Source organism: Carassius carassius, chromosome 5 (assembly GCF_963082965.1).
Source record: "Carassius carassius chromosome 5, fCarCar2.1, whole genome shotgun sequence".
In the NCBI taxonomy this organism is placed as follows: domain Eukaryota; kingdom Metazoa; phylum Chordata; class Actinopteri; order Cypriniformes; family Cyprinidae; genus Carassius; species Carassius carassius.
Window position 1 is genome coordinate 16,701,446 of NC_081759.1, and position 25,238 is coordinate 16,726,683.

General features: G+C 37.3%; 1 protein-coding gene across 4 annotated transcripts; it reads left to right on the forward strand.

Moving 5' to 3' along the window:
* The first annotated feature begins 666 nt into the window (after positions 1–666).
* On the forward strand, positions 667–24,215 carry LOC132140875 (probable E3 ubiquitin-protein ligase DTX2). Of its 4 annotated transcripts, XM_059549922.1 has the most exons (10): positions 667–795; positions 1,245–1,538; positions 3,705–4,293; positions 11,456–11,514; positions 17,621–17,758; positions 19,886–19,953; positions 20,265–20,426; positions 21,184–21,345; positions 21,617–21,706; positions 23,010–24,215. In XM_059549922.1, exons 2-10 carry the CDS (start codon positions 1,346–1,348, stop codon positions 23,268–23,270), a joined length of 1,722 nt encoding a protein of 573 aa, XP_059405905.1. In that variant the 5' UTR covers positions 667–795; positions 1,245–1,345; the 3' UTR covers positions 23,271–24,215. The 4 variants fall into 4 exon arrangements, with proteins under 4 accessions (XP_059405905.1, XP_059405904.1, XP_059405906.1 ...); XM_059549921.1 differs by having other exon boundaries at positions 725–1,538; XM_059549924.1 differs by lacking the exon at positions 667–795 and having other exon boundaries at positions 1,403–1,538; positions 3,710–4,293.
* The last annotated feature ends 1,023 nt before the right edge of the window (positions 24,216–25,238 follow it).

Genomic DNA, 25,238 nt, shown 5'->3' on the forward strand with positions numbered 1-25,238 from the left:
AGGTATATCTAGAGTTAAAACACTCTGTTGTCCGCTGGCACCTTTGCTAACGTAGTTTTTTTTTTTTTTTTTTTTTTACATTTCACTAAATTAAATTTTCATTGATTAAAGACTGCTGAATTGTTCAACCAAAAATGACAATTCAGTCAGAAATTAATTGCCATGCAAATATGACGCAAATAGGACTTCGGAACATAAATAATAACTTACTTATATAAAATGTATAAAAAAAACATGTATTGTTGTTGTTTACTCGAAATCTTGACGACAGTTCATGTACGCACGCTTCATTTGAGTCGGATCTTTTCAATGAATCAAATTCAGACTAGATCTTCCTAGATCCTCCTGTCGCAGCGGTTGACCGCGAAATGTTTAGAAAAAATGTCATTGAATCATTAGGACAAAGAAGTTGTTAAAATAATACAAATAGCACGTATCTATACGTTACTTCTTTCTAAAAAAAAAAAAAAGTGTAGAAGGACCTTTAGTTTGTCAAGCTCTCTTATCGATATTTTCAAAATAAAAGTCGGACATTATTTACCAAAGACAAGTATTTGGTATAATGCGATTAATGACAATCAATAGTAGTACCAGAAGTAAGGGTTATAATAAAAAAAACTTATTTTATTTAAAACCTGTAAAAATTACGGAAACAGTAAAGCCATATTTCCAGAGGGGTGTATTCTTGTGTCGGGCTTCAAAGTGTGTATCTCCGGGAGTCTAGCAGCAGCCAGCGACACAAACACAAACCGCAGGCGAGGAAGTCACCACAGAGCTACAACCCAGTGCGGAACGGTACTTAGAAAAATCATGTCGAGGGGTGTGTTTTCATTCGCGACCTGACAACTCCAGTCTGCTGCCTTGTAATTAGTCACCGTTATATCACATAATACTGGTTTACAAGCCTGGTAGCCGTACAGTAACGCTCTGAATGGCGAAGAGGAGAGCGAGACGCGGCTAACGTTAGTCTGAAGCTGCTAACTTACTCCAGCAGCCGAAGATGATGCGATGTCAGTGGCTTTATGGTCAAATCTGCGGATAAATAAACACGTACTGCTGAATAAAGCTCTGTAGTGACGATATCAATCGATCTCTTACTGAATACGACTAGTTAGCAGGCTAGTTGGACGTAAATGAGGTGAAACTGAAAGGGTGGTGGTGGTGTTGTTAACTGGGCCAGATCGCTTATTTTAAGATAGCCGGCGGGCGCTTGAGATCTTTTCTAACAGACAAAATGGCAACAGGCTCCAGTTTCCATTCCGGAGGAGGGAGTGGATCTAGAAACGGACCGTCATTCGCACCACCGTCGTCTTCCTCGTCTGGAGTGCCGGGACAGGCTCAGCCGATGGCGGTGGTTTGGGAATGGCAGGATGATCTGGGCTTCTGGAGGCCCTACACCGGACAGGTGAGCAGCTACATCGAGCAGAGTCTCCAGAGAGGAGCCAACAGCAGCGGCATCAGTCTGGCACAGGCAGACCCCAGCCTGTCTGCGTACATCATCGACATCCCCAACCTCAAACAGTTCAGACAGGACACCGGTGAGTGGGACCTCAGGCATCTGGTGATGAAGAGTTACTGATAGTACTGTGCTGAATATGAATCATTACAATCTGTATTAAACCTCAGACTACTATGGACTTGTTTTATTATTATTCCTTTATTTAACCAGGGGAAATCATATTGTATTCATTGTTATGGTACATATCCCAAAATATGCTGCTGGTACCATAGTATTTTTTTTTTTACTAACTGCATTAATTGGAGATTGATATCTTATAAAAATGAAAGTACATTGTAGAATCAACTTTGTTTCACAAACAAAAAAAGTGTGTGTATATATAATATATATATTTGGGCAAAAACCTCAGTTTTATTACACACACATTCATTCAAAAGTTTGGAGTTGATAAGTTGCTAGTGTTTACCAAGGCTTTATATATTTGATGATTATTAAGTAAAATAAATGGTAAAACACCAAAATATTAGAACCTTTTCGGTATATTTGAAAATGTGATTTATTCCCATGATGGCAAATCTGTATTTTCAGCAGCCATTACTTCAGTCCTCAGGGTCACATGATCCTTCAGAAATCATTCTTTTTGGTGCTCAAAAAAATTTATTATTAAATCACTGTTGGTAATTTATCAAGTAGCTTTTTTTTCCAGTATTCTTGGATGAATACAAAGTTTGAAAAAATAAATGATTAAAAACTGAATTAAAATTCAATAAAATAATGTAAAACCTTTTGTAAAATAAGTTATTTTGCTGTCACTTTTGATAAACCTAATGCATCTTTGCTCATATGTAAATAAATTATAATTTTATAATATAAAATAATATACAAAGTATTATTTTCCTTTAAAAAGAAATCATTTTAAGCCACGTATATAAAAATATTTGATATTTTATAATAGCCTACTTGTTTTTAATAATCGTTTATAGTGGTATGTAGACTTTGTTTTGCATTAATAAACTGAAGACGTTTCTAAGAACATATAAAACCTTCAGTTTGTACTAGATTTTGTCTGATTTATTTATTAATTTTTTTAAAGTAGTCTTTGACATCTTTACGTTATTGACCCATATACTGAGTTATGTGATGATATTAGCATCTGGTACTGCCACAGTTCTTTACTGTAAAAGAGCGTTAAGAAGACGCACTTATTGTTCCATTTGGTGTATGTAAATGTGTTATCAGTTCTCAAGGAAGTGTCTCTATAATCTACAGAGTGAAATAAGCCTAGTGTGAATCCTGGAAATTCAGTTGCTCTAAATGTATGATATTTATGCTTTATCCTTGATAACAGGTCATTTAATCCTCTGGGTAAAGATGTGTAGTGCTGCAGTATGACACACAGGCTATACTGTGTGTGTATATATATATATATACAGTACAGACCAAAAGTTTGGATACACCTCATCATTCAAAGAGTAGTCTTTATTTTCATGACTATGAAAAGTGTAGAGTCACACTGAAGGCATCAAGGGCTATTTGACCAAGAAGGAGAGTGATGGGGTGCTGCGCCAGATGACCTGGCCTCCACAGTCACCGGACCTGAACCCAATCGAGATGGTTTAGGGGTGAGCTGGACCGCAGACAGAAGGCAAAAGGGCAAACAAGTGCTAAGCATCTCTCGGGGAACTCCTTCAAGACTGTTGGAAGACCATTTCAGGTGACTACCTCTTGAAGCTCATCAAGAGAATGCCAAGAGTGTGCAAAGCAGTAATCAAAGCAAAAGGTGGCTACTTTGAAGAACCTACAATATGACATATTTTCAGTTGTTTCACACTTTTTTGTTATGTATATAATTCCATCTATAATTCCACATGTGTTAATTCATAGTTTTGATGCCTTCAGTGTGAATCTACAATTTTCATAATCATGAAAATAAAGAAAACTCTTTGAATGAGAAGGTGTGTCCAAACTTTTGGTCTGTACTGTATATATATATGTATATATATATGTATATATATATGTATATATATGTGTATATATATGTGTATATATATATATATATATATATATATATATATATATATATATATATAAAATAGCGCTGGGTCTGTTAACTGGAGATTAACAGCTCTTTTCACATTTGTTTTAGAAGAGAAGATCTTTGTTGTGGTTGAGAAATGTGTAGATGTTTTTTGGAATGATAAAGATCTGCCAATTACTGTGAATTTTTTTCTTTAACTCTTTGAAGGAAAGATGCGCGCTGTGCGGCGATCCCTGTTCCCACAGTCCTCTGCTCTGGGCAGCGGGGTTCTTTGGGAGTGGGCCAGTGATGAAGGAGGGTGGATGGCGTATGAGATCCGAACCTCCATTTTGCTGGAGCACAGCTACCAGGCAGGGCAGGCCACGGCTGACCTGAGCTCACATGGCTACAACTATATTGTGGACCTCACTGCTCTGGAGCAAGTCAACAAGTCCACCAGCTTCAGACGACGCGTCAGGCGGCAAGGTAGTGTGCCGTATCCTCTGGCTTCCGGGTCGGTTATTCACTCGGGCCCGGCCTGTACCTGTCACCAATGCATGAGCAATAGCAGCGCCGCTGGACCCATGCTGAGCCGGTCACGGCATTCCTTCACTGCGGGGCAGGCCAACCGGCCCAGCCTCCAGCCCCAGCATGGAAGACTTCCTGCAACCAGTTCCTCCTCAGCTTACACGCCCTACCCCAGAAGACCCCTCTCCATGGGGAACTTGTTATGGAATGGCCCATGGAGCACCCCCACCTCGGTGGCTCATCCTTCAGGACCACCACAGGCTTTCAGTCACCATGCAAATGGCTTAAGGTAAGACTACCAGGACTAATTCCGAATTTGAAAAAATGCAGGTTATCCCCTATATTTACCATTTGTGACCCTGGACCACAAATCCAGTCATGAGTAGCACGGGTATATTTGTAGCAATAGCCAACAATACATTGGATGGGTCAAAATGATTGATTTTTGAATTTTGACCGATTAATACAATCAGTTAAACGATTTAAAAAGTAATTTATTATAAAAAAAAAAAATGCAAGGGTTAAATGTACTATGCGTTTAAAAAATGATATAAAAAATTTAGAGGAAAAAGAAGCATAAGTCGCTTATAAGTTGCATTTTATTATTTAGTTTAGAAATAGCTGAATGTTTACAAACATTATAATAAACACTGTAAACATAGCTAGGCTATTTTAGTTCCCCTCACTCCACAACAAATCATTTCAGTTAACAGTATTTAGAAAAGGACAAGAATTAAAAATATAAGAAGCTACATAAACAACAAGCCAAAACTAATTTATTTAGGCGAAAACTTGAGTGCCGTAACATTATTTATTATGTACTTCAATTGCATTCCAATATCCACGTAAAACAAAATGTTTTGCATAACATCGCGGCGGTATGGTGATAACACTTAATGGCACAGAGTTTACTACATATTTAAACTGAGCAGTGTGTTTTTTTTCCAGATGTGGCTGACTGTATTTTACTATGATAATGAACCGGCTGCATTGTCAAGGTAGCAAAGCTTAACTGTGAGCACGCATGTGGCACTGGTGCAATCATATTCTAACAGTGGAAGCAACTACTACTTTTAGTCATAAAGATAATCGGAATTGTAAAATGTTTGGTTTTATTTGTCTACATTCACAATAAAAACAAATCTTTGTGCTTTTTTAAAATAACCCTAAAGAAAAATAGGATGCCGTTTTCTAATTAGTCTAGCTTTATTATGTTATTCTCCGCTCGTGGAAGCATTGCAGGTGTGTGATGGGATGTGATATGAAGACCATGTGAATCCTCATGTTCTGTGTATGTTGCTTTTTGCGCTTGTAAAATGAATCCCCGAGAAACAAATGTTAGTATTTTTACCTGGTCACAGACACTTATCCTTTCTAATTTAATTCAATTCTAATTTAAAATACTCTTGTCGTTTAACGGTTAATAATCGGTTAACGAACGTCGGTTGTTGGTTGGGAAAAATAACCAAAGTGACCATGCCTAATATTAAGTAAAGTTCATGAAGATTATGTTCCATGAAGATATTTTGTAAATTTCCTACTATAACTATATCAAAACTTAATTTCTGATTAGTAATATGGATCTTTTAGAACTTCATTTGGACAACTTTAAGGTGATTTTTCTCATTATTTAGATGTTTTTGCACCCTCAGATTCCAGATTTTCAAATAGTTCCAAATATTGTCCTATCCTAAGAGACCATATATCAAGGGAAAGTTTATTAATTCAGCTTTCAGATGATGTATAAGTCTCAATATAAAATAAATGCCCCATATGACTGGTTTTGTGGTCTAGGGTCAAATTTCATACCTTTACTGTATCGTGGAACCACTGAAGTATTTTTTTGTATAGAAAAAAGACTTATTTAGCCATATTTTCAAGGGCTTTGCACAAGCATGGAAGTTCTCCCACAGAGAGCAGTTTAAAAATACTCAACTGGCTTTTAGTCATGATAAGGAAACAAGATGTTTGACCTGCAGAGTTTCAAATGACACCAAAGGTCTAAAGGTTATATTAAATCAGTTACTGTGCTCTTACCCTTCCCGTCATTGTGCTTGTCCTCTTATGTACTTTGTAGTTGCACACTTCGTCATTCTGTGTGACTCCATTTGTAGTAAAAGCATAAGCATAATTTTGATTACTGTAAACAGTAATTTGGATATGTTCTTTAGTTTAAAAAGGGCAGGAGAAACTGTGGTAGCACTTTATTTTATAGGCCTTTCTGGAGGTATTATGTACTTACTATGTAATTACTGGGTAATAACTAGGTACCAACACAAAACCAAGTGGCAAACTTGTTGTCTTAGTTAGTCTTAGTTAATGGTTTGTTAATAGCGAGAATTGTACGTTAAAATTAAGTGTGATAAAAAAATAATTTTCGTTTACCCTCACGTTTTTGCATACCAGTATGGCTTTTTTCAAAATGTCTCAGTGTTTTTGATTTGTACGGGGGAAATCAGGTAAGCAGAACTATTTGGTGGTTACCAAAATTCTTCAAAATGATATGTATTCTGCAGATGAAGAAAAAAAGAAAGTTAAGGTACAGTCACACATGCAGAATTTCACAGCAAGTAAAGGGCTATTGTCAATAGTGTAGAGATGAATGAAGCATAGCTTACACAAAGCAGCTTTCTGTCAGTCAGCACAGTTAATTTGTGAAAACGAAACATGAACCAGAGTTGGGAAATCTTTTGCCCTAATGTGAAACTCCAGATTGTGCACATTTCGATTAGAATGACTGGAATTTGCCCATAAAACTTTGCTGAGCAACAGTTAATAGGACCTCACCTTAAATGATAGCAGATCTTTTATTTTTGGTGAACTGTTCCTCGAAGTCCATGCATTTACATGATATTACTCTGTACTTCCTTGGGTAAGTACACAATAAGTATGTTGTTCATGCATTTATCGTAAAAATAAAGCACAAACAGAATTGTGGTTGCCTAAGAAATTTGCAACAAAAGTAATACGCGTGAAAATGTGCAAAAAAAAGTAAACAGGAAAACCAGTATGACAGTCTGGACTGATTTTAATGATCATTCTTCCTTTTGTCCCAATACTATAATTGGCTGTTCCTGTGTAATGGTGTCATATCCTGTCCTCTGTGTGGGTCTTTAGGTCATGTGGAGGAGAGCAAGTCTGCACTTACTGTGTTGACAGAAAGGGGAAGACCCAGATTTGAGTTATTATTCTTTTATGGAAAGTTAGGTCGAAAGGAACCAGGAAGCGTCTGTTTTTACGCATACCTATCTCACTCCTCATTCACAGCGTCAACTCACACGAACATCCACTTGATCTTGTGAGACCTTAGATTAATTAACAAGTGGACAAAGTGCACCTTAAGTTATGGTCTGTCATTACTCTAGTCTCGCGTAGCCAGACCTTCACACTGATGGCTGAACGGTCTGGAATCCATGGCAGCTTTCATTGGCCAAGGCCCAACTTGTCAACTTGTCAAACAACCAATCAGAGTTTGTTTCATTCAGCGTCACATTTTGGGGTGTGGAAATGTTGCATTATTACAGACTGGTGTGTAAAACTCTCGTATTTTAAAGATTTTATGGTGCAAACTTTAAATATTTCAGTTGATCCTGATAAGCGCTTATCATCACAGTTGTAAACACGGTGGCTTTCTTCTTTCGTGAGGGGTTTTGGCGTCATGGTATCTTTGTTTCCAGGTGGAACATTAAAGAATGTGATACTTCTCCTGGAAATCCTGTATAATTCAACCAATCCGATAATGACTTCCTTCTTTATTGTGTGATTTGTGATTTATGTGATTTTGAAGTGTCATTACATAGATGAACCAAAGTAGAATCATGAGGAGAGCAGAAGATTAAAATAGTAGAAGAAACATCTAAAATGAGGTTTAGACACTTTGCATAAATCAGTGGGATTTACTTTGCATTTTACATTTCGGTTATTTTGCTGTAAAACACATAATGTTGTTCTTTCAGGGTATGCATCAAATTGACATTTTGAAAGTACTTATATGTTGGGTTTCATATTCTCTTGTCACTTAAAGTCTTATCTGAAAAGTAGAAAATGTGACATTTGCTTTAAGATAAAGTTCACATCTTTCTCCTTGTTTAAAATGATTTTTGATTTGTTTAAAGGCAGGTTAAGTGATGTCTGGTAGCCAATGTTGACATTTGAAATCACCAAAACAAACACACCCCTGCCACAAAAGGTTCTCGCCTCTATTTTGATAGTTCCCATCACTAGTAGACCGAAAGTTCTGTCCTCCGCATCATGAGTAGACACGCACCTTTCTGCTAATTGGTTACAAGTTTGTTTTGCTATTCAGCCCGATTCAGTTTTCCAAAACGTTTTTGAAAAATCGCTTACCCTGCCTTTAAGTTTTATTCTCCATATGAGAGGTTGAAATCACAACCAGTGAAACTATATATATATATATATCTATCTCCTGAAGTGGAATTTCTATATATGCATTTCATTAGTTATTTTTAATTCCTTTTCATGCACTCAGAGTATACACTTAAAAGTTCAAAAGTTTAGGGTCTGTAAAATTTGTTAAATATTTTTAAAGAATTATTTTATAAACACTAAGGCTTTATTTGCTTTATCTAAATAAATATAGTTAGAGTAATATTGTGAAATATTATTACAGTTTAAAGTAAGTGGGTTCTATTTTAATATATTTTAAAATGTGATTATTTATTTATTTTTTGGTGATGGCACAGCTGAATTTTTAGCAGCCATTACTTTAGTCTTCGGTGTCACATCATTCATCAGAAATATTTCTAATATGATTTCTTCGTGTTTAAGAAATATTTCTTATTAATTGGAATGTTGAAAACAACTGTGCTGCTTAATGTTTTTGTGAAAAACTTTTATACATTTTTTAATATACTATAAGATTGCATTTATTTGAAATAGAAACTTTTTGAAATATTATGTCTTTACCATCACTTTCGATCAATATAATGCATCCTTGCTGAATAAAAACATTCATTGCTTCTAAAAAAAATCTTACTGACCCTAAACCTTTGAAAAGGTAGTGTGTGTTTAAAAGACATATCAGATGGCATAGCATGAATTACATCATGACAGCTTGAGAAGGCTGGGGAATTTCGTTGGATCCTATCTTGCTTTCATTTTATCTTTAATAGGTCGTCAACAGGAATCTCAGCTATCTCAATTCCCTCTCTCTTGTATATCATAAAAAGAACTAGGGATGGGCATTTTCCGCAAATATCACATTAGAATATTTGAGCTCACAAAAAATGAATATTCGTTTATTTAAATTAAGTTTAATGAGACAGACGTTATTTTTCAGCAACATTTGTTGTTTCCGTCATTTTGAACAAGCTTACACACAATAAGCTTCAACATTACACATCGTTTTTTGTAGCTGAAAACATTTAACAATGCGTGCACACAAACAAAAGTACAGATTAAAAGCAAAAAAAGAAAAAGGAAAGTGAACCAAGAAAAAACGTAAAGCAGCCTGCAGCAATTAGGCTATTGGAAACGTAGCTTACACTTAACTTTGAAACTTTTAAACTGTCAGCAAATCTTTTTTGCTTTTTTTCTATTGTTTTACATGTTATTGTTAAGAAACACAGGCTTGTAAACATGATCGGGGGGAAAGTCGGCTCCTTAGTCTGTTAACAATAAGGCTGGCCGCGGAGAAAACGCGCTCAGACGTGTTTGAAGTGGGCCCCCTACACATGCCATTGTACGATGCGGGTTAGCAAAATGAAAATTCAATTTTGAATAAATATATATTTTTAATTATTTGAATATAAGCAAGTATAAATAGTGTTTAAATCTATAATCAAATCAGATTATAGTAATGACTGGTTCTTTCATTCACCACCTGAATTGATGCTTTTGGCCTACTTGTGCTCAAATACCTTTTAAACCTTAGGCTACATCGGGTTCGTTTGTGTACTAACATTTTGATCCATGATACTGATGCAAGTTTTAAATTAAAAAAAATTATTTTAGAACAGGAGAACAGAGACAACTGTACCCTCAGAAACCAATCAAATAAGCTAAGCCTGCCATAATGGAAAAAAAAATCAACTATAAAGGAATAACCTTTCTGTTTTGTAAATTCCCATTAATTCCCTTATATTCCTGTTAACCCCCATGGAAATTTTCCAACTTTGAAAATTCCCAGAATTTTGCAACCCTATTCATTGGCTTTGATAACATCATGAATTTATTGAGCATTGACTATAGCTTTTAAGCACAGCACTGTTTGTTTCTGAAACTGGTTAATGTTGGCAACCTGACGTTAGGCCTGGCCCATAATTTACTTACAGCAACAAGCAGCCTGGTTGACAAACTAAGCTAAAGATTTAACATTAGCATACATACATTAGCAGCAGCTGTCTGGAGTTGACTACGTTAACTTTAATTGGATGTAGGTGCATAACAAGCAAACTCAGTTCACCTTTTGGAAAGAAAGCAGTCATCAGCAGCTTCCCCTCATTCTGCCTCCTTTCTTTTTCCTTCCTGTCTTTCTTTTTTTTTGAAAGCCCGATTTGGGCTATTTTTGCGCAGCATGATCCGGCTCCCAGGCTCTAGACTGCTCAAGACTCACTGCGTTACTTGTTTGCGGCCGGCTGCCGTCTATGGGCGGACTAAACCATTTTGGGGGGGGGGGGTCCAGAGTGTCTGGCACTGAGTTCATTCTCTCAGTTGGTGTTATCAATATATTTTGAAATGAATAATGACATCAATTGGAGGGCCCAATTAATTCGAATTAGGCTACAAAAAAATAAAACAATTTACAAAAAATAAATAAATAAATTGATGGGATTTCAAAGGTCCCTCTCCCTAGACGGGGCCCTGGGTAGTCAGGTCCACTTTTCCCCCCACTACCACGCCCATGGACGTGAGAAGAGGATTTTCCACTGCATTCTCCAAGTTAGCGGTGTTTATTCATTGCTTGAGAGATGCCGCAACAATGTTCTTGAATTCGGTCACTTTCTGTGATTCTGCACGGCAGAATTTGAAGTACTGTAGAAGACCGCAGTTCTTAGGGGCCATTCACATATCGCGTCTTTTGCGCGCTCAAGTTCGTTATTTCCAATGTAGGCGTGCGGTATGTGCGCTCATAATGGAAGCGACGCGGTCGCGATGTGCACTCTGTGCGACGCGCCGTTTTTTTCCAGCCGCGTCCGCACCGCATCGAGTTAAAAACATCAACTTTTCAGAATGCCGCAAGCGCACCGCGAGTCATGTGACAAGAACTAAACATTCAGCTTCATCCTTTCCCGTAACAACGTTGAAAGCTCAGCCAAGATGAAGGAACAGCTGATCATAGTTGTATATGGATTGCCATTTTGAAATAAACACACCCCTAAAAAGAACATGACACATCTTCCGTAATGGGAGTGTAGGTCATTGTGAAAAGCTTTTGTTCTCATGAATTAATGTCTACATGCATTAAAATATCTCTGTTTCTGTCTCCACAGCATCCCAACCATCCCTTTACACATGAACGGATCCAGTAATGTGAACTCTGCACTGGCAGGTACAACACTCACTCACCTTACAGTGATGCACTGGGCTCTCTTCCTCCTCATCCCAGAACGGCGTTTGATGCTGCAGTGGCAGCTGAACTGTTTCTTGGGAGTGTCAGTATGAACCACACAGATGTTTCCCAGAGCAGTGATAGTCAGTGAAGTTAGTTTTGGTATTCTTCAGTCAATGTCACAAGTCTATTCATGCCTCAGACTTGGTTCCACCTTGATGTTTTTGTCTTGCATCAGTTGCTTGTCACATATCAGTTTATGACATTAGTGTCTTCATTGAGTCACCAGTTTGTGGGTTTTGAGTTGGTGTGCTTTTAAATGAGCTTTCAAGCTAATGGTGCGTGTCTTGGGATGTTGGATATGTTGTTCTTGTAGCTGACAGCAGCTGCACTAAGATGCATGAGGCATTGGGGGAACAGAAAGACAGATCTGGGACAAAGTGATGTTTCCAATGTAATTTTCACTAGACTGAAGATGGCGTGATCAGTGCAAACATTAGATTAACTGTAGGATTTCTTATCGTTCATGATCAACTGACTGTTGACCGCTCCATGTCGTGGACATTTTGTGTGATTATAGTTTTCATTAGCAACATAATCCACTCACATTTTTGTGTGATTTTTGTGTCTGTGCTGGCTTCTGCATGGATAATGGTGTGTGTGCAGGGAGTGTGAATAGTTAACACGCTAAACTAAGGAATCGTTCAGGACTAGGATTATTGGCAGACTCCAATGATCCAAACACAAATGTTTAGATGGGTGATCTGGATTTACACATTGGTGTAATAGTTGTTTGAATATTGAATGTTAAAGAAGTTTACTCACCCTCAAGTAGTTTCAAGCCCATAATATCTTTGAAAAGCAAATATATATATATATATAAAAAAAAAAAACGATATTTCTAATGAAATGTCAATCCCACGAAAACTTTGACCTTTCAAAAAAATTCATAAAGACAACATAATCTATATGAAATACATATTAAGTTGTTTACTTAGAAGAGATGCACCGATCGATCAGCCAGGGATCGGTTTTGGCCGATTTTCCTCATGATCGGCCGGATCTAGGGATGGGCGTTTTCCACAAATATCACATTCGAATATTTGAGCTCACAAAAAACGAATATTCGAATATTCGTTTATTTAAATTAAGTTTAATGAGTCAGACGTTATTTTTCAGCAACATTTGTTTTCGTCATTTTGAACAAGCTTACAATAAGCTTGAACATTACACATCGTGTTTTGTAGCTGAAAACCTTTAACAATGCGTGCAAACAAACAAAAGTAGGCTACAGATTAAAAGCAAAGAAAAAACGTAAAGCAGCCTGCAGCAATTAGCCTATTGTACAGAATGTAGCTTACACTTAACTTTTAAACTGTCAGCAAATCTCTTTTGCTTTTTTTCTATTGTTTCAAATGTTCTTGTTAAGAAATACGGGCATGTAAACATGATTGGGGGATAGTCGGCTCCTTATTCTGTTAACAATAAGGCCGGGCGCGGAGAAAACACGCTCTGACGGCACAGACGTTGGCAGGACTCACAAATAACGGTGTGCTAAGCGAATACGTTTTGTGAAGCGCTTCGTGTTTTCATTTCACCACTGAATGGGATCCTCATCTGGTGGAATACATGGCTCCAGCAAGAACTGTTCCCACTCGTCTCGGCTGGACTCTCTGTAATCATCGCTGGAGAACTGGCTCAGCCTTTTCCAACGAGTGGGCATTGCATCTTCTTCATCGTGGCGATTGCATCCGCACCACTCGCATCAAGGAAAATGTTCTGATAATGTTCAAAGTTTTTTTTTCTTACTTCTCTCATGTTTTCATCGAGAAACCTGAGATGTTTGTGCCGAGGGTCTAGGGCAGACGCGAGAAGAGGAGTTTTCACTTCATTCTCCAAGTTAGCGGTGTTTATTCATTGCTTGAGAGATGCTGCAACAATGTTCTTGGATCACTTTCTGTGATTCTCCACGGCATATTTGAAGTACTAGAAGACCACAGTTCTTTTAGGGGGCGTTCACATATCGCGTCTTTTGCATGCTCAAGTTCGTTATTTCCAATGTAGGCGCACGGTATGCGCGCTCATAATGGAAGCGACGCGGTCGCGATGCGCACGCGGTGCGACGCGTTCCCGTTTTTTCCAGGCGCGTCCGAACAGCATGGAGTTAAAAACATCTCAACTTTCAGAATGCTGCAAGCGCACCGCGGGTCATGTGATAAGAACTAAACATTCAGCTTCATCCTTTCCTGTAACAACGTTGAAAGCTCAGCCAAGATGAAGGAACAGCTGATTATATCTGTTTATGGATTTCCATTTTGAAATAAATTTAGTAGCAGAGCTACTGAAAGCGATTTTTTTTGTGCTGCAAATACATTTATCCTTTGCTGAAATCTCCGCGTCTTCATGGAGAGAACGCGTCGCCTCAGGAGCGCTTCTGCCCGAGCGCTTTGGAAAGAAGGAGAAAGGGGCGCGCATAGCCTTTTCCACGCCTTATTAGGCGCGATATGTGAATGGCCCCTTAATCATTCATTAATTATTTTTTGCTTGCATACACCTTCAAATATGCCGTGGAGAATCACAGAAAGTGACCAAATTAGGTTTTATTGTGAACTTTTTTTTTTTTGCGAAATTCGAATATCATTTTTATTTATCGAATAATTAGAGCAGAACGAATATTCGAATGTTCGACTATCCGTGCACATCCCTAGCCGGATCACTTCTTTCCAATTTTGAGTCAATTCATTTCCGTAGTATTTCTTACCTGAATAAAAGCTTACTTAACCTGAAATCTTAGTTTCATAGCTCTCTTTTTTCTGTTGCATTTATTTGTTCTTATTTTATTACTGACATTTTTACTTGTGTTTTTTATGAAAATAAAACCTTGCGTTGAAAAGTAGATTTTTGTTTGTATATGCTGTCAATTATAGCTCTTAGAAAAAAAAAAAAAACTGATTTGGCAAAAATCGGTATCAGCAGATCTAAAAAAATAAATAAATAAATAAATAAAAATAATAAAAAAAAGCCAGAATCTTAAGTTTTTTTTTTTTCCCTAAGAAGTTTTTCCCATGCCATTTCCAGTATTGTATATTCCTATTTTGGAAGCACATGAGAGTGAGTAAATGACTGAACTATCCATTTTATATTTTATGCGGTATTGTGCCTGTGTAAGTAAGGGATGTGGAAAATTATGATTGATTATCTTTAAAATCAGTTTATTGGTGGATTTTAGGTAACTTTGGATTGCTTAAATGGCTAATCATCTTAAAGAGGTCCTATTATGCTTTTTCACGTTCTGAATTTTAGTCAATGTGAATGTTTGGGCATAAAAAAGATCTACAAAGTTACAAATCTCAAAGTCCACTCCAAAGTGAGAGATTTCGTAAAAAAAAAAAAATAAATCCCTTTTCAAGAACTACAACGAACAGCTCATTTGGACTACAGCATTGTTTTCCGGGTTTTGTGATGTCACAAAGTGGCCCATTAGAATATCATTAAAATAGTTCCCGTCTACAGAAATGTTAATGGTTGGGGGGTGGGGAGGGGTGAGGTCGTGGTTAGAACACTTGGTTGAGTGCATCAGACAAGACGACGAAGAAGTGCTGCTGTAGTGTCAAGATTTTGCTAATTATTGTACATGCACCTGAATATGTATGTTACAATTATGAAAAGTTTTTATAAATTGCTGACAGTACAATCCTGGACAATTATGTAGAATTATCTGCAGAATTTACACTTCAATTATGAGACTACAGTGTTTCCCATACATAGAGTTATGAGTGGCACCACCACAATATCAAAACTGTCAGCCACAAATAGATTTTCCAAAAGGCTTTGACTTCGTTGAATAAACATGAGCACTGCACGTTTCAAAATCAGAAACCAGGTGCGGGTGTTTTTATATCACTGTATTTCTAAAGGAGACGACTGTCTTCTTAAAATTTTGGATGTCATTTTCATTTCTACTTGCATGTAATATCTGATAAAGCAGTGTTTGTGTACAGCAGTTACCAGGGAAAACTAGATCTCTACCACTCCAAAAGAGCCTCTTGCAAGTAGAGAAGGAATCTGCATATATATGCCATGAAAAATAGATTGCAAGTCTGTGGAAAACACTGGACTATGGTATGAACTAATTCAACTGCAAAACAATTACCCTGCAATTCATTTTATAATGTTAGAATTAAAGAACAATACATATTACCAGGGGTGCACATAATTTTTTCAGCCTGCTGAAAAACGTAAAAATAAAATGCTAATATTTACTACTACTTTGTTTGTTTGCCTCTTTAAGAAGAATCGCTTTATGTATTCCCCAATTTTAAGTCGCTTTGGAAAAAAGTGTCTAAAAATAAATAAACAAAAGGGTTTTCATCATATTCAAACTTAAAATCAGCAGGCTTTTATTTTGGCGGGTTGCCGGCAAGTAACTATACGCGCTTCCAGATTTAGCGCTGCTGATTAAAGAGCGTCAGTAGATGAATGTCACAGCTTTGCATTGTGCTTTGAAACGGTAGGCATAGCCTAGATTTATGCTTTCAGGTTGAAAGTAAAACTTATATAGTACATTTTGTGATCTAAAATGGTAATTGTGCATTAACAGCTGTCAACCATGTCTGTATGCAAATGCGCTGTCAGAACATAGTTATATTACGCATTTTGTATTTTGGTCGCACATGCATACTTGCGGACCAATGCACCCCTGCATATTACTTACATAGTAAATGCAGTTACTTTAAGCGGTTGTTGATATCCTATCTAAAATGAGATTTGGCTATAAAAATAACGCAATAACGTTACTACTATATATATATATATATATATATATATATATATATATACACACCGTATTTTTCGGACTATAAGTTGCACCTGAGTATAAGTCGCATCAGTCCAAAAATACGTCATGGCGAGGAAAAAAACTTATATAAGTCGCACCAGACTATAAGTCGCATTTATTTAGACCCAAGAACCAAGAGAAAACATTACTGTCTACAGCCGCGAGAGGGCGCTCTATGCTGCTTAGTGTAGACTGCAGGAGCACTGAGCAGCATCTCTGGCAGCATAGAGCGCCCTCTCGCGGCTGTAGACGGTAATGTTTTCTGTTAGTTCATTTCTCTTGGTTCATGTCAAATTAATTTTGATAAATAAGTCGCACCTGACTATAAGTCGCAGGACTAGCCAAACTATGAAAAAAAGTGCGACTTATAGTCCGGAAAATACGGTATATATAGTTACCACTCTAATATGTCTTGCAATATCAGTGTGGCATGTTCTGCATGATCCAATCGCAACACATTTAGTTTTTCGGAAGGCGGCCCTTCATCAAACCCGGAACTAATCAGGGCCTTTTGTGTCAGGATGGGGAGAAAGGTATTGTAATAATATAAATTATGTGAAAACCAAGCATGAGAGCATGTTCTAGTACACCCCCATAACAAAATCAAGACTTTGTAAAAGAGCATAATAGGACCCCTTTAATGTACTGTATAATTACACTAATTTGGGTCCATCTGACCCCAACCAGATGCTTTTCACAACATGGGTCTCAAGACAAAATAGTTAAACTTTTGAAGTCTTGCTCTCTTAAATATGTAATGGTTATGTTCAGGTTTTTCCAAATGTGTTGGTGCATTTAAAGCAACAAGTTTAAAACCCTGTGCTGTTTTAATGTTGCTTGTGATGCATCAGGAAGCATACACTTTCATGCTGGTCTGTTATTATGGTTTAATGGATTTCAAATTTCCTAAATGTTACTTACAAGCAGCTTGATTTGTGGTTGGTAACTTTACATGTCAATCAGATGGTGTCGTCTTGTCAGTGTGGACCAGACTTTATGCAAATAGTCAAATAGCCAAAAGAGCCCCATGTTTCCTCTGAAGGTGGTTTGAATGATCGGATCAGAGTTAGTCTCTGGATTCTGTGTTGGACTGATATTGTTTCCTCTACAGTAAGTAGGACTCTAAACTTTTCTTGACCTCATCAGAGCATGCCTCACTTGTGGTTGGCTTCTCCACTCTTGGCTCATTACTCTTCCTTTCCTTCACTCCTCCTCCTCCTCCTCCTCCCTTCCTCCTGCATGTCTCCACATGGCCTCTGTCCGTTCCAGGCATGGCTTCCATTTTGATGTCAGCTGCAGGACTGGGAGTTCGCTTCTTGACCGCCCCCTTCTCCCAGAGTGGCTCCAGCAGGCCCACCAAAAGCCAGCCCAACTCCGTTAAGAGGGCAAAGAGACAGTCCAGGACAGGTAGTTAAGCACCGCCAACCAGCTCGACCGAACCTGCCCTCCGCTGGCCTGCAAACTGCTGCCCTCCTGTCCTTTTTTTTAATGGCTGTTTTTCTTACCATTCTTCTTTCTGTTTATATTTTTCTCAAGGGGTTTGGTACTTCAGCTTCATTCTGACATGCTCCTTCTGGCCATTGCAAGATGTTTATGTTTAGCTGTTTATTGCTTGCTCTGGCTGCCATGTTTTCACCCATTTCATGTTAATGCTGTCATGGTAACGCTGTCTTGCTTCCATCTTCCCGATCACATAATGAATGCACCGTTGATGGTATTCTGCTTGACACCTGCCTGCTCACCTGTGGGACACTGCAGACAGATGTCTGCTGGGGGGTTTATGGAATAACAATTGTTTGGTGGTCTGTTTTTTTTTTATTTCTCTCTAACCCTACATAACCTGTGTTGTTGTTAATGTCATTTATTTTAATGTCTTTAATACAGAAGATGGATATTAGGTTCAGACTGACACTCACAAGCAATGTTAGTTTACTGCTTTAATATCAACTTACTAAAACATCCTAAACACATTTTCTGTTGTCTGACAACTCAAAAACTAACAGCCGGATATTTAGTCTGAACAGTGTGTGCTTTGATATGGTATGTCAACGGCTGATGAGTAAATGGATCAAAAATGGACTGTTTAAAGGAATACTTGACCAGAAATGAAAATGTGTGACGTTCCAAACCAGTATGAGTTTCTTTCTTAAGTTGAACATAAAAGAAAACATTATGACGAATGCTTGTAATCAAACATTTGATGGTTCCCATCTACTTTCATAGTATTTCTTTCCCTACTAAGGAAGTCAATGGGGACCAACAACTGTTTGTTTTTTATAATTCTTCAAAACATCATCATTTGTGTTTAAGAAACTTACACCGGTTTGGAAACACACAAGTGTGAGTTTGGGTGAACTATTCCTTTAAGAAAAGCCATAAAAAAGATATTTCTGACTCAACATTCTGATTGGATGAGCCACCTTCAAAGTTTCTGTAAAATGGCTGATATATGCACATTATTTACATTTAGTCACATTATTTAAGTTCCTACACTAATAAACTGTTATTTAGCAAATGGTTTATTATTAGTAGTAATAGTATGTTTAATTATAAAATGTAACAATTTATTTTTAATGCTATGAACATAATGCTTACGTTTTCCTAAGAACAAAATAATTATTTTGCAAATTTTAATTGGCTAAGATCTATAAATTTAACTGGTAACGCTTTACATTAAGTAAAAGCATTAAAATATAATTTTTCCTCCCATCTCACCCCCCATCACTTTATCCCCTTAGGGATTGATGTGCAAAACATAGAGTTTTTAATTGGTTTAAGTTCAACTTTTCTTGGGGAAAATTCAAATAAGCTTGTGTTTACATCAGCTTATGTGTCAGCTTATAATCAGTGTATAATGCATAAAAATGCTCTCATTAGAGCAAACTCTGATTCAGGAAGTCTGGAGCAAACATTATTGCCTTCGTTATTTGGTGGTTGTTCCTTGGAAATACACTGGAAACAGATGTTATAGCATGTCTCACTGCTTCCTGCCAAAACACATTTCCATAATGTATCTGGTCATTTAGAAACCAAAACAAACACCGCATTCTACGTTAATGATCCAGAAGGAGTTTATGTTCAAATAAACATTTAAGTGTCTGCATAATGCACAAATAGTCAAAGTGTTTCTAACTATGAATAATTCATTATATATTTATATTTAAAAATTGACTTTAGAGAGGACTTAATATTGTAAAGGGAAGATACTTGGATGTTAAATAACCCACAAAATGGCGTGAAACAAACTTTTGGTGGGACATATTGATATTTAAAAAATATAATCCAATTGATGAGTCACAGCCATGTACAATGATTTTTTCTTATAGGTGTTATTATGAGGAAGGATTCATTTAATTGGCCAAAAATCTGTGTAGTATAACCAAACACACAGCCTAGCTGACAGGAATATTTATGGCGCTACAAGCCACAACACTGTAATTTAAGCTTTCAAGGTGTCTTTAACTAAATGTAATGATTGATTTTGAGCACCAGTTATTGGACTCGTGTAGGTTACAGTCTGTCTTATGTTCTTAGCACCAGCTCAGAAACCAGAAGAAGTCATTAAGAAATACATGGAGGATGTGCCTGTGGTCCCAGATGAGGTATATTTAAAGTTCACAGTCCAATAACACTTTTTGTACTAGCATAGATGGGTTAATTTCCTAGGTCGTATTTTACACCACGATTAAATGGAATGAAATATTTTGCATTTCTGGACAATTGGTAAATTTGTTTTCATGATTATTATGCAGTTTTCTCTTACGTAACAATGCAAAAAAAAATTTAATGGTCTTATAATACAACATGACCTGTATATATTTTTATGCCATTCACCCATACGTTTAATGCTTCTTCTGGAAATATTATCCATGCCTTGCCCTGTGAGATGTGACCTCTGGCTGTGTGCTTTCAGGACTGTATTATCTGTATGGAGCGCCTGTCCTGCCCGTCTGGTTATGAGGTCCCAGCCGAGTGCTCTCAGTCTCTTCAGCCCAACACCGTGGGCAAACTCACAAAATGTGGTCACACTTTCCACATGCTCTGCATGCTGGCCATGTACAACAATGGAACCAAGGTGTGCATTTCCTTACCAACACTTCTAACTGACACGGATCTGGGAACTAAACGAATAAAGCAGTTCTTTTAGTTGTATATTATACTATTGTTGGGTAGCTCCAGGATTTGTTATAGATTGGTATACTGTTAATATTCAGAAATGGATATGGAATGTGAACTTGGAGTGAATGATGACAGAATTTGACATCTTTGGATCAAGTATACCTTTGAAAAAATATTCCAATATACCACAGCGTTCAAAAGCCAGAGGTTTTTTGAAAGCAGTCTCTTAGACTGCCTATGGCCACATTTATTTGACAAAAAAAAAATTACAGTAATATTAGATTACAAATTTCTATTCCATTACTCCAGTCTTCAGTTCCTATATGCTGATTTGCTGCTCAAGAAACATTTCTTCTTATTAATGTTGTTCTCCTTAATATTTTGTGAAACCATTTGAAGAGAAATTTCAAAAGAACAGCATTTATTTAAAATCAATCTTTTGTAACATTATAAACGTCTTCACTGTCACTATTGGTTAATTCACTGGTGACCTTGAATAAGTCAGTCAGTCCTTGTAAAATAACCGTTTGAATTTTTTCAAAAACAAAACCAAAAAGGTCTTCCAGACCACCAAACGTTTGAACGTCAGTGTGTGTAATGCATTTTGTTAAATTACTCCGGCAGTTACAATGGGTGCATGTAATTACAAAACATTGCAAATATTTTCATGTAAATCCTTCCTTTTACTTTCTCCCACTTTTGTTACACCACAGGATGGGAGTCTTCAGTGCCCCTCATGTAAGATGATCTATGGAGAGAAGACCGGCACCCAACCCAAGGGCAAGATGGAGATTTACAGTATCCCTCAGTCTTTGCCTGGACACCCAGACTGCGGCACTATACAAATCATTTACAACATCCCGCCCGGGATACAGGTCTGACTTGGCAAGCTGATGATGTGCTCTGAACTGTTTTAGATTGATTTGCACCATGATTTAAGCATATTCTTAACAATAACCTCTAGCTAGGCTAAATAAATAAACTGAACGAAGTGCTAGAGGTCCATATGAACCAACCAAATGTTTTCATCCAGCAGACTGCGTTTGTTAGGGGCATAGCTGACTCTTTCTTTTGTGTGGAAATGGTTTTGTCCTTGCCTCGGGCCGCACTATGCACTCATCATCTTAATGCACTCTTTGTCTGCAGGGTCCTGAGCACCCAAACCCTGGGCAGCCGTATACGTGCAGAGGATTCCCTCGCTTCTGTTTCCTTCCTGACAATGACAAAGGAAGAAAGGTAATGGAGAGAATTGACCCAGTTCAAATAAAGATTTATGCCATGCTCATTTGTCAGAATATTGAATCACTGGCCCTTTCATACTTTAAAGCTGTTTAAATTACCGTTCAGTTGCTGCATCAACTGTTCCAGTACTATGTGTTACTCACACAAGCATTGGCTCTTGGTGCTGCTGTTCACACGCTGACACCAACATGCCGTTAAAATGTCATTGTGTGTAAAAATATAGCAGGCTACTAGTAGTTTTAAAAAGGGAAAACTCAAATAAATGGCCAGCTGCTAGAGAAGTACATTTGAATGCTCGGTGCATGTCACTAAAGGTGCGTTCACATAAAAAAGGTCAATGGTGTATCGATGTCACTTTTAAATCAGCTTTTCTGTTGGTCACTGCAGGAGAATTCATGTGAAAAATCTAAAACTGATGCTTTATCTATATGAGGAAATGAAAACTTGATTTAATTAATCAATATTTAATTGTTTATTTTATTTTAAAATGTAAAAAATTAATTAAAATATATATACACACACACACACACACACACCTATGTAATTTTTTATTTTACATTTACAAATTATAATTTTAAATGTCTAATTAGAAATGTATAACTTTTTTATGTACAAAATGTATTAAAAAATACACATTTTTCTCATATACAAATATTTTTTTTCATCAAATGTTATCATTTCTATACTAAAATGACTCCCAAAGTATAGCTATTTTAAGAAATACATAGCAAGTGAACACAAGTGATGAGAGATGATCAAAAATCCCTTCATTTGTGTTCCCAAGATAAACGTCTTGCGGGTTTAGGACGACAGAATATTCATTTCTGAGTGAATGACTCACTTTTACGTTTACTAGGTCTAAAAATTGTAAATACACAATCAAAAATCACTGACCCAACAGGGAAAGTGGTCCATCTTTGTTATTCAGCCCTGTAATCATTGTGAGCTAGCTGAGCCAGTAAAACTTGGTCTGAAATCAGAGCATCCTAAACTTTACAAGAATTTTTCAACTCCAGCATTTATTGATTGCCTATAACCACAGAACATAATTTGAAACCCTTCCATGTGAGTTTTAACAGCACGTGATTTCTCTTGCAAGAAAAATTAATCTCTCCATACTGCAGCGGAGTAACAAAAGAAATTTAGTATGTGTTGGCTCACGACCGGGTCTTGCTCAGCATTCAGATTTAATGTTGATCTTTGCACAGTTCTCAGGTTTGCGTTTCCCTCTCAAAGCAAACTGCAAACCGTGTTTACTTTAAAACTGAGGGTCCTGATCTTCTCCAACCGTCTCCAGGTGCTGGAGCTGCTGAAAGTGGCGTGGACACGGCGCCTCATCTTCACCGTGGGCACTTCCAGCACCACAGGGGAGCCAGACACCGTCATATGGAACGAGATCCACCACAAGACAGAGATGATGTCTAACGTCTCCGGCCACGGCTACCCCGACCCCAACTACCTAGACAATGTGCTCTCTGAACTGGCGTCACAAGGTGTGACGGAGGACTGCCTGAAACGGGACACTCCGAGCCAAGGGGCTCAAGGTTCAGCCATGTGAACCGGACCCTCCAATCTACTGTAGAGCTAATAAAACTTGACAAAAAGGGGAAACTGGTGTTGCGCTGTTGGTTGGATGTATGCGAAAGTGGTTGAACGCAACTTCCCCAATCCGTTTCCATTCTTCGGCTGAGTCTAGAATATTAAGGCACATGTGAGGTCACTGGCTTCATGGTCATCTTTACTTTCACCGTGTTGGAAGGCAGCTACATATGGTTCTGCAGGAATAGCTCGGCTTAATGTTTTCGATTGATGAGGGTGAACGAATCTCGTGCCAGGAGGAAACGCGCCAGTTTAGCATCCATCTCAACACACGATTCATCATAGAGGCTATGACTTACTAAATTACAGTAGGGTATCTGCGACTATGACCACTGTACTATCGCTGGGAATCAAGCATACAGTGGTTCCTTTAAAAGCAGAACGAAAACAGTCAAAATTGCACATCAATGGAAGTCATAGATCTTTACTAGGTACTGTAAAATGTACTGCTTCAGAAATTAAAAGGCACTTTTACAGAATCTGCAGCTGTTTCGGTTAGATTGGTGATGGTGTTCACTTGCTGCTATTACTTCTTTCTTGTAGGTTTTTTGTTTACAATCATGAGGGACTTAAAGGGATAGTCCACCCAGAGATGTAAATTCTGTCATCATTTACTCACTCTAATGTTGTTCCAAACTTGCTTTTTACTTTGGAAGGCAAAAGAAAATAGTTTCTGCTCCCGTTGACTTACAGGACAAAAATTACAATGCAATCCAAAGGGAACCAAAACTGTTTGGTTACCAACATTTATCAAAATATATCATCTTTTACGTTCCACAGAAAGTCATACAGGTTTGGAACGACACGAGGGTGAGTCAGTGATGGTCTCAATTCCACATAATACGTTTTCTATTACAAAAATGCAAGACATTGAACAGCTCGTCAACACTACATTATGTTGTTTTTGAGTTGCAGTATTAGATGGTGCCACCGAGACAATCAGCAATGTTTAAGACTGCGAGTCTGCACATTCATTCATTTATCATCTCATATTCCATGCTATGGGATATTTGGTTTTACAATGTATGCAACTGTATATATATAAATATATATTCAACTTCTAATCAGCAATAAACATTACTCCATATAACAACACTTTTTGGTTTCTGTTATCTGTTAACACTGTTATGAAATACTGAACTCCAGGCATTTGGTTGCAACAAAATACTGCCGTATTTTCCGGACTATAAGTCGCACTTTTTTTCATAGTTTGGCTGGTCATGCGACTTATTTATCAAAATTAATTTGACATGAACCGAGAGAAATGAACCAAGAGAAAACATTACCGTCTCCAGCCGCGAGAGGGCGCTCTATGCTGCTCAGTGCTTCTTCAGTCTACACTGAAAACATAGAGCGCCCTCTCACGTCTGTAGACGGTAATGTTTTCTCTTGGTTCTTGGATCTAAATAAATGCGACTTATAGTCCAGGGCGACTTATATAAGTTTTTTACCTCGTCATGACGTATTTTTGGACTGATGCGACTTATACTCAGGTGTGACTTATAGTCCGAAAAATACGGTAAATGAAAGCCACCAAAGCCATCAGTAATCTCAATAAAAGGTAACATTTCACCAAAAAATGAAAAATAAAAACAATTTTAAGGTTTTGGTATTGGTTGAGTTCATTTTCACTCCAAATTCTCAATACTGTTATGCGTCCAGAAAATCTGCCTTAAATGTAACTACTTTTGTTATTTTGTTCCCATTATTCTCTAAAGATTAATTTCATTCTGCATAAAGGCAGTACAGCAAATACTATCATGTACCGTTAATACTATATATATTGTGAATATTTTCACTATTGATTGAATGATTGCATTACAGTATTAAGAATAAGATTTGCCAAAATTGCCATAAAATATAAGAAATTATTCCTTGATACAGAAGGGGCACGTTAAATTGATGAAAAATAACATTTATAGGGTTA